The following is a 10,118-nucleotide window of genomic DNA, read 5'->3' as shown; positions in this document are numbered from 1 at the left end:
CGTTTTTGGCACTCCAGGCCGCAGGCGCTGACCCCGGTTGAGCCACCTTGGGGCGGATGGTCCCGCCTGTCTACACCCCGGACTTGGTCTCAAAATGTGTGGATCGTTAGATGTCTTACTAAACTGTGGGCCCAAATTCTTAATTACAAACGACTATTCTGCTGGGCAAAGAGCTAGAGCACTTGGCTGGGTCCTGTGTCAATAACACCTTCCTTTAAAACCAGAGATAAATTTGGGGAGAAATTCCTGGCGGAGCCGAAAATGACGCTGGCGTCTAAAGCCGCCCCTGACCCCCAGCGATTCAAAAGACAATTATCCCAAAGGAAAGTTATTGTTTTGCTAATACCAGGAACAGCTTGCGAGGGGGGAGATTTGGGTCTTCCTTTAATAATGGAAAGTTAATGCCCAGCCTGTTGTAATTATCTTCATCGGAAGCTCCTATAATCTGCATGTTTAACAGAGGACCCACTCGAAGGTGCAGCCAGCCGTAGACCCACTTTTCAGGGCTCGGTCTCCTCTCCGGCGCGCGCAGGGAACCGCGCCGCGTCCCGGTGGGCTGAGAGTTTTCACCTCTCTCGCTAGATACCTCAGACTGCTCGGCCCTCAGGGGAGACACTGAAGAGATTCCGTTTCCAGGATTCTGTGTTTGGGAAGGGTGGGCTCAAGGTTTCGAACTATTGGGGTTGGGTGGACTCAAATTTTTGGCGTGTGAGCCAGGAGTGGTTTACTCACGTGCTTTGTTTGGCGCCAACTTCAACAAATCAGGACGTTTCACAGGACAATCGGGCTGTCTTTGAATAATCCTAAAATCTGACAGTAATTTGTTTGCCTCCTTGAAGAGGGGTGCCTCCTAGCAGACAGGTCTTATGTTCCAATTTACCCCCCACACCCAATTTAGAGTTGCCAGATAGAATACTGATATATTCTTACACACACACACACACACAAATATTCGTTTTTTATCTGACATTCAAATTTCATTGGACCTCTAGAACTTTTGTTTACTAAGCCGGGCACTCTTCTTCGGTCCACTCTACATCTGTCTCTCTCTACTTCTTCCCCCAGTTCGTGTGAGTTTTGCCCCGGCTAAAGCCATTTAGGGAGCTGGGAGTGGCTTTGGCTGGAGGTGAAGTGGGAGTGGTTTAAATAAACGCTTTCCACTCCCTTCCCCTTGGAGATTTTCGGGGAAGGCTCTGGCGGTGGAGTTGGAGGGCTGGCGTGTGTTGTATTGGTGGTAGTGTGGCTGGGAATGAGGTCCTAGGTCTTTTTAAAAAATATTTTTTAAAAGTTTTATTTATTTAAGTAATCTCTACACCCTACGTGGGACTCAAACTCACAACCCGAGAGTCAGAGTCGCATGTTCCTCTGACTGAGCCCGCCAGGTACCACGAGGCCCTAGGTCTTAATGGGCAACTGGGTCTTGGGAGGAGGCTTTGGGGCAGCTGTGAGCGGGACCTCCACCTAGAGAAAGGAAGACCACACCGGGGCCTGAATATGCGGCTTTTAGAGGAACTGACAGATAGCGGGATCGTCCCCTTCCTACTTTCTTCTCCCTGAGAATGGGGGCGGGGGGCGGTGGACGGGGGGATCGGCTGGGGAGTGGGCAGGAGGACAGCTGTAGAAGAGAGAGAAGGAGGTGATTGAGGGGACTGCAGCTGGGAGGGCGGCGACCGAGGGGAGGGAAACTGGTGGCGTCCCCATCTCGCGGGGTCCGAGGCGATGACGCGTCCGCGCCCCACTGATTGGAGCCCTCCTGGCCTTCCGCGCCCGACGGGCGGTCGGGTAGTATAAAGCGTCCTCTGAGCTGCGCCCACTCTGCAAACGTGACCTAGAGAAGGTCAAGCCTCGGCGACTGAGAAGCAATGACCTACCGGGACGCACTTTACGACGGGCGCTCCAGGAGCAGGGCGCTGGTGCCTGGCGGCTCCCCTAGTGGCTCGCGCCCCCGCGGCTTCGCCATCACCGACCTGCTGGGCCTGGAGGCTGAGGTGCCTGCGCCTGCCGGCCCTGGGCCAGGATCTGGTTGTGAGGCCTCCCCGGCCGCACCCTGCACGGGTCCGGGTCTCGGGGGCTCCTGCCTCGCGCGCGGGGCCCTCCCACTGGGGCTCGGCCTTCTCTGCGGCTTCGGCGCGCAGCCTCCTGTGGCTGCTCGGGCGCCCTGCCTGCTCCTAGCCGACGTGCCGTTCCTGCCACCCGGAGCGCCTGAACCTGCTGCCCAGCAAGCCCCAGGTCGTCCACCGCCCCAGCTCAGCAGCCAGAAGAGCAGCGAGAGCGTCCCGACGTCCGGTAATCAGGCCAGGCCATCCGGGTCTTGCCCCTGTTTCCTCCGGCTTGGGGGCCATGCTGGGGTAACTCACCATCGCCTCACTGAGCTCCTATTCCCAGCATCCCGGATCTAAGGGAAGTCGGGACCCTAGAGCGTGGCCCCGTCGGGGGAGGCGTATTCTCGCAGCCTCGCTCCCTGCCCCTTACCTCTCCCCAAATCCCTGCCTCTTCTCCGGGATTTGGTCCCGCAGCACAGCAGATATCACCACCACCAGGTTCTGGACCTACCCTGGGGGTCTCGGCAACCAAGCAGCGGTCTCCTGAGGGTTTTTCCCCAGCGCCCGGCGCGAGTCTCGGCCTCTGCGAACGGCAGAGGTCAGTGAGGCCTGGGTGTGCTTGTTCATCACCAGCACAGAACCCAGTACCCTGCAGGCACTCAAAGGTTTGCTGGATTGAAAGATTGAAGAGCTCGAGGCCTGGAGGCCTGGAACTGTCCGCCTCTGGGGTGCTGAAAAGGGAGTCTAGGTACCGCGCTTTTCACCTCGCGCTGCCTTCCCCTCTCCCCACACGTGAGAAAGGAAGTAACCTCGCCAATTTCGTTGTTCCATGCTCAGCATTTTGTTCCGAGCCCAGCTATTTCCTCAAAGAAGTTGAGGCGGAATATGGGGAAAGACAAGGAGGCCATGAAATTCTATAAAGAGCAGAGGCAAAAAAATTGAGAGGTCTGGGGTGTGGGTGGAAGAAAACGGAGAATTATACAAGAAAACGTGGATTGAGAGAAACTATATAGTAGAACCTAGAGTTGAGCATCCAGGCAGCCAAGGCAAAAAGCATACATTGAGTATCCACTGATAATAAAAGACAAAATAATAAAAGTAAACATGCCAGATCAGCAGGCAAGCAAACTTTCATTCTGCTTTTAAAAATCTATTCATAAGTCTCTCTGTAAGATAAAACAAACCCTTCTATTAGTAATTTCACTAAAAATCCAGAAACTGCCTTCATAGGATGAGTTCTTTCCTCTGTGAACACTGATAAAATGAAAGGCAAAATATGGCTAAATTTTGTCAAGAGTGAGTTTCCTGGACCCCACTTCCAGAGATTCAGAATTGGTATAACAAGACAGGGAGAACAGGCCTGACAAGGGTTCTGATGTCAAACCTCAGCCCCCACCCCTGCTTAGAGAAATGTTGGTGTATGGATTAAGAAGAGGGATTAGAGGTGGAAGGAAGTGGATGAATTTGGGAGCTGGGAGCTAAGTGGGGGTAGAGAGTGCCATTAACAGCCAAGTAGCTTCACACAGTCTGGGGTTTGAATCCCAACTTGACCATGTACAACCTGTGTGATCTTGGGCAAGTTACTTAATCTCCCCGCATCTCAGCTTCCTCATCTGTAAAAATAGGACAATAATAGCAGCTACCTTGGAGTTCTTTTATTTTGTGAAGAATAACTGCGATAATGCATGGACAGTGCTAAGCAGAGTGCCTAGAATATAGTAAGTGCTAACAATGCTAAAGTGTATTATTAAATACTCACATATCCTAGCAGAATCATAACTTCAGTCCTCATATTAGAATCTGGAGGAGAAAGTGAAAAATATGCTTGCCTTTTTTTTTTTTAAGATTTATTTATTTATTTATTTATTTGAGCGAGAGCGTGCATGCACAAGTGGGGGATGAAGGAGAGAGAATCTCAAGCAGACTCCACGTTCAGCATGGAGCCTAACTTGGGGCTCAGTCTCATAACCCTGAGATCATGACCTGAGCTGAAACCAAGAGTGGGGGACTTGACCGACTGTGCCACCCAGGTGCCCTGAAAAATATGCTCACCTTTAAAAACAGTTTTGTTTTTTTTTAATAAAAGGTAATGTGCTCACCTTTAAAATCTCTTTCTCCTGTGCTAACAGATGAGGACAGCCCACCTGAAGACAAGAATGGACTGAAAGTGTCCCCCACCCCTGGCAAGAGGAAGAAGAGGCGGCACAGGTATACAACCAGGCTGTCTTCCCTGGCCCTTACTCAGGACACAGAATCTGAGAATCTATGGGGCTGCATTATGGCAGGCCCTGTGGCCTCCTGGTTGACACACAGTAGCCATTTGAGAACATAATTCTGCTATTCACAGGAGGCTGCAGGATAATCTTTGTAACATTTTAAAGACACAATTTTGTGGATCTTTAAAGTAGATCTTCTTGAATTCATTGAGGAGGAAAAATATACTAAAGAACTCCGTTTTGTTTGAACCAAACTTCTGGACTTTCCAGAGGCTGATCATTCAGAGGTGGGATATCCAGTTACCATGAAGTGGCCTTTTAGGGTGTGGAAAGGCGGGCACAGGGTCTTCTACATCTGGGAAGCCTGGCAGTCTCCTGTGGACATACACTCATGCGTGTGCTTTGGGTCTCCCTACAGGACTGTTTTCACTGCCCACCAGCTGGAAGAGTTGGAGAAGGCATTCAGCGAGGCCCACTACCCTGATGTGTATGCCCGGGAAATGCTGGCTGTGAAAACTGAGCTCCCGGAAGACCGAATACAGGTGTCTGGGGTCCCCTTTCTCTTTCCCAAAGACATCACAGGGAACATGTTTTTCTCATATACACACACCACCTCTAAACAACCCAACACATTTCCCTTGACACACAAACTGAGGCTCACTTAGCTGTAGGTACCACAATGCTAGAGCCGTTCTGTATGCTTATTCCAAGAAGACATCCTCTGTAACCTGAATGATTTTTTCCTTTTATTAATTAATTCCTTAAAATTACACAATAATGTGTGCTACAACTAAAAACTATATATATAGTTATATCTATCTATAACTATCTATCTATCTATCTGTCATTTATCTATCAATCATCTCTTTGACTATCATTCCCTGAGAGAAACGAATATAAATAGCCTATTGTAACATTTCTGCACACTATCTCTGTGTCATATATATTTGGCACTGAATATGTTTATATGTATGTGCCTGTAGATATATGTATACTTATACATATGGAATTTTGCTCTTTGTTTTTACAAAAAGGTATTGTGTTATACTTCTTAGCCTCTTTGCTTGACAACACATCTTGGACATTTCTCCAGGTCAGAAGATATGCCATTAACTCTTTAACAGCTAATCAATATTCCATATTGTTTCTTTATTAAGATAATATTTTCCAGGAGAAATATCACCAACAAACCAACAACTTGATATTAAAAGGGACCACTGCAAGCATGAACTGTTTCCAATCAATGAGAAAAATCAGGAGACATAGTAGTCCACTTCTTTACATGATGTGGGAAAGAATAATTTTATTTTTGTCATTCCTGGCTCTCTGGAAAACCTTAGTGGAAACTGATTGAACATTATCCTCACAATAGGATGAGTCCCTGTGAGCTTTGAGTGAATAGTAGACATAGCTCCTGTAAGGTCTGGGACTTGAACGACTAGTTGGCTGTTTTTAGAAGCCCCTGCTCAGGGATACCTAGGAGCATCCTCTTTACTGTGTCTCCTCCTGTATGCTCTTCTGCTTCCTGTCCTGCCTCACATTAGGTCTGGTTTCAAAACCGGAGGGCCAAGTGGCGGAAACGGGAGAAGCGCTGGGGTGGCAGCAGCGTGATGGCCGAGTACGGGCTTTATGGGGCCATGGTGCGACACTGCATCCCACTGCCAGACTCCGTCCTCAACTCCACCGAGGGTGGCCTGGTTGGTTCCTGCGCACCCTGGCTCTTGGGTAAGGAAGAGGGCCCTGCAGCCAGCAAGAGGGCCAGAGATGCTGGGGGAAGGGGCAGGGTTCCCTGAAGAGCAGCCATTTGCAAAGCCAGTCAATGTACATTTACTCAGATTTGGGCCCAGAATATCACATCAATTTTAATTAATTCAAAGGCTTGAACTATGGTCAGTAGAATTATTTTTCATCAGAACTGTGTAGACAGTGTGTGGAAAGGTCACATCAGGCTTTGGTTCTAAGAGTAGAATGATATACTTGTAATATGTGAAATATGTTTCCAAAATGTCACATGCTATTACAGTGTTTGGAAACCATACAATTTAGAGCTCATGGTAATAGGAATGAGGACAGTGCTAAGCAGTGAAACCTGCAGGTGATTAACCCCCTGCATACCAGAGCCAGGAGGTCCAGGGTCTGGGTCCTAGTTCTGCCATTAACAACCTGCTTTTCTGTCTCTTAGACTTTTGGTGCTAGAACAGTCTACATGGGTGAGGTCCAAGCTTTGGGGCTGGGCATTCTGGTTGTTTTCTGTTTGCTGTTACCAGAGACTAATGGGCAGGGATCACACCTTGGAGGAATGAGTCACAAGATAGCACCCAGGGCAGGGTAGGAGATTAGAGTTAGGTGTATGCGTGTGTGTGTGGGGGGGGGGGGGTGGGGGGTGGGAATTCTAGGTTGGTGTGGGGAGGAGATTTTTTGTTTTGCAAACACTTTTTTAGCCCCTACCCATCATTAGCTATGCTGAGACTAGAGATAACAATTGTAAATATGGCCTTGACTTTGCTCTCAAAGACTGAAGAAACAAAGAGAATTTTGGGCAGGGAACCAAGTCCACCCCTCTGAACTTCCACAAGCAGGCCAGGTGTGGGGCGATGGTGCTTACTAGCATCTGCAGACCTGTGGCCACATAAGAAAGTGGGCCCAGTGCTGCCAGACATTCTTACTTTCAGAGAAGCTGGAAGTCTGGCTTTAAATGTGCAATCTCCTGATTTTAAAACATTGGCAACAATTTAATTAAAAAAAAAAAAATCACTTGGATACCTTTGCTGGCTGCACTCCACAGGCTGACATCAGACTTCTACCCTTAATGGGGGTAGTTACCTACCTGGCTCCCCTAGAGGCCCCAGAGACGGGCACTGATGAGGGCACTTCTAATGGGATTTAAAGAACAAAGACAAGGAAGAGATTTACAAAACTGCTGAATTTGGAGATATCTAGTTTTATTTTTTCTCTTTTCCTTTTTTGCAAGGGATGCATAAAAAATCCACAGGGATGATAAGGAGACCAGGAAATGAAGAAAAGCTGGCAGGACTCTGGGACTCAGACCACCTCCAGGAAGGTTCTAGCCCAAGACAGGCAGGACCCCAGAGAGGCTCAGATGAAGGCAGCCCTGAGAACGGCTTGGAAGATGTGGCCATTGATCTCTCCAGCTCTGCCCGGCAGGAGACCAAGAAAACACACCAGGGTGCCAGTGCTCGAGGCTGCTCAGACTCCTCGGGGCTGGAGGGGCTCCGGCCAGGAAAGGTGGGAGCCTGATGAGGCCCACAGGCCCCACCCTCAAAGGCTGGGCAATGTGCTCATCCCTCATGGCATTTTCCACAAGACAAAAGTTGTCTAAAACCAGTACTCTCAGCTGGATTTTCTTCTTCCAGTGTCAGGGTACAATGCAGAGCCACTTGCTTTAAGAAGACAAAGGGATGATTTAGGGAAAATCCCATTTCACTCTAGAATGGAAACCATTCCTTAAAGGCACTTGAACCAGTTAATGTCATGTAAGATTTTATTTCTCTTTTGTAGAACTTGAGGAGGGAGGATTTAAAGTTCAAAAAAGCATATTTACTGCTGGGCCTCATTTTGAGATTTGGTTCAATATACTGTGTAGATTAATAGGTGAAGTCTGATGTTCTTACTCTGAATTTGAAAATATAAATTCATTTAACCTCCAGAGAATCAGATGTCTTTATAAATAGCAAAGACCCCATACCCCATATAATTCATTCATTCTATCTTTACCTTAAACTTGGCTTTGGACATTTCAGTTTTCTTGTTAGGCAATACTCTTGTATTATCCTGAGTGTCATTTGATAGGCTGTATATATCGGAACTCATAAACAAGAAAGAAAGACATACTTTCCCTTCCCTTCTGAAATATTATGGGACCGTGTTTAAATAATTGTTCAATATCTATAAGTGTTTTAAAGTCAGACGAGGCTTCTTGGTCTTCTAAAATTTATGTTTGAAAGCACTTTAGCGACTTGGATTTCATGAATGTTTCCTTTCCTGTATTTCTTTTGCCACTTATTTATTATTTAAGAATAAATGTTGTGTGGTTTGTTTGCTTCTCAGGGTGCTCCTTCTGTTACAGGTGTATACAACTCCACTATCACTGATCCCCTAACAAAGCTCCTCCCCCTGCAGCTCCTTTGACCCTTTTTAATCTCAGGACATCTTCAGGCTGTAGCATGTATCATGTGTAGCTTTGTAAACTCCCACTGGGTGGCAGCCAGGTCTAATGAACCTTTTATTATTTATTTTATTTTATTTTATTTTATTTTATTTTATTTTATTTTATTTTGACAGAGAGAGAATGCACATGTGTGAGAGTGAGTTGGCATGCAAGAATGGGGGCGGGGAGGGGCAAAAGGAGAGGGAGAGAATCCCATGATCTCAGACTCTGAGATCATGACCTGAGTGGAAATCAAAACTTGGATGCTTAACTGACTGAGACACCCAGGTGCCCCAATTCACCTTTTATTTATTTATTTATTTATTTATATTTTAAAGATTTTATTTATTTATTTGACAGAGAGAGCACAGTGAAAGAAGAAACATAAGCAGGGGGAGTGGGAGAGGGAGAAGCAGGCTTCCCACGGAGCAGGGAGCCCGATGTGGGTCTCGATCCCAGGACTCTGGGATCATGACCTGAGCCAAAGGCAGACGCTTAACGACTGAGCCACGCAGGCACCCCCCAATTCACCTTTTAGAGTTCAACTACAGAGAGAGCTTAGATTCATGAGACAGAATTGTGAAACTTCATGAAGAAGCCAGAGTGGGGAAGGAAAGTGGGGATCCCCCATTTGAGAGGCCTTCTCTGGAAACTAGTGCAGTCAGACTGGGCCTGCTTTTCTCATCTCTCCAGATGAGAAAAGAGAGGCTTCCTTCCTCTGGTCTATCTTTCCCATCCTAGCTAGTTCCTTACTATTGTGAGAAGTAAGTGTTACCTATTCTTACTGTAGAAACAGAGAACCATGAGCACTACCTTCTTTTATTCATTCTGGCTCATAGAGATCATTGCGGAATCCTGAGACTAAAGGGCGAAAGAGCAGGTATTGGTGAAGAACTCTAGCAATTATGTTCTATCTTTCATGTCTAGAGGCAGCAGACCAGGCTCTGAGCCAAGTGGCCATGCTTGTTCTGGACCATCTTCTGCCTCACAGCTGGTTTTAAGATTCTTGCTTCCATCTCTCTTCCATCTCCAGGGTTGAGTTTGGGGGACGGAGCTGGTAACTTGTGCAACTTACATATATCACACTCATAGAATAAAATATTATGCAGCTGCTAAAAATGGTAACTGGGCATATTTACTTATGTAGTAAGGTATTAATGAAATGTTGGTGAGTAAAAAAACCCTAAATAAATGGAAATAAAGATATAAGTAGAAATAAACAAATATGTAAAGCAGAATGGAAATGAAATAAACAACTTATTTTATATAAAAATATACAAAGAGTGGACAAATTTCTCTGCAATATTATAAAGGAAAAGAAAACAAGAAGAGGCAAAAGAGAAAGGGACCAGAACCAGTAATGTAGACCATTTCAATATATAAGAAAATACTATTCATGACTGGAAAATATATTGATATGTTTTAAAGATCTCCCACAAATGGACACATTTTCTGGCAAAATACATATTACTAACAATGACTCCAGAATAAGCATGAAATTTGAAAAATCACTAACCAAGAAAGTCATAAACAGTTGTACTATAGACAGAAGGTCCTCCCCCAGGAATGCAAAGAGAATTTAATATCGTGAAAGAAAATTATTTAAACATTTTATTAACAACTCAAACAACTGAATGAATCTTAACATTCATTCAAGAAATACCTATTTCTTTAAAAAAAACTTAAAAAGTA

At 46.2% G+C, this 10,118-nt stretch overlaps 1 protein-coding gene across 1 annotated transcript; it reads left to right on the top strand.

The window, feature by feature from the left end:
* Positions 1–1,862: 1,862 nt before the first annotated feature.
* On the top strand, positions 1,863–7,516 carry VSX1 (visual system homeobox 1). The gene is made up of 5 exons (XM_032419236.1): positions 1,863–2,286; positions 4,172–4,250; positions 4,677–4,800; positions 5,803–5,983; positions 7,230–7,516. The coding sequence occupies exons 1-5, from the start codon at positions 1,863–1,865 to the stop codon at positions 7,514–7,516; spliced, it is 1,095 nt and encodes a 364-aa protein (XP_032275127.1).
* Positions 7,517–10,118: the final 2,602 nt, after the last annotated feature.

Source organism: Phoca vitulina, unplaced genomic scaffold, assembly GCF_004348235.1.
Source record: "Phoca vitulina isolate PV1807 unplaced genomic scaffold, GSC_HSeal_1.0 scaffold22, whole genome shotgun sequence".
Lineage (NCBI taxonomy): Eukaryota > Metazoa > Chordata > Mammalia > Carnivora > Phocidae > Phoca > Phoca vitulina.
The sequence above is the reverse complement of the archived record's forward strand: the minus strand, read 5'-3'. Positions and strand labels throughout refer to the sequence as shown.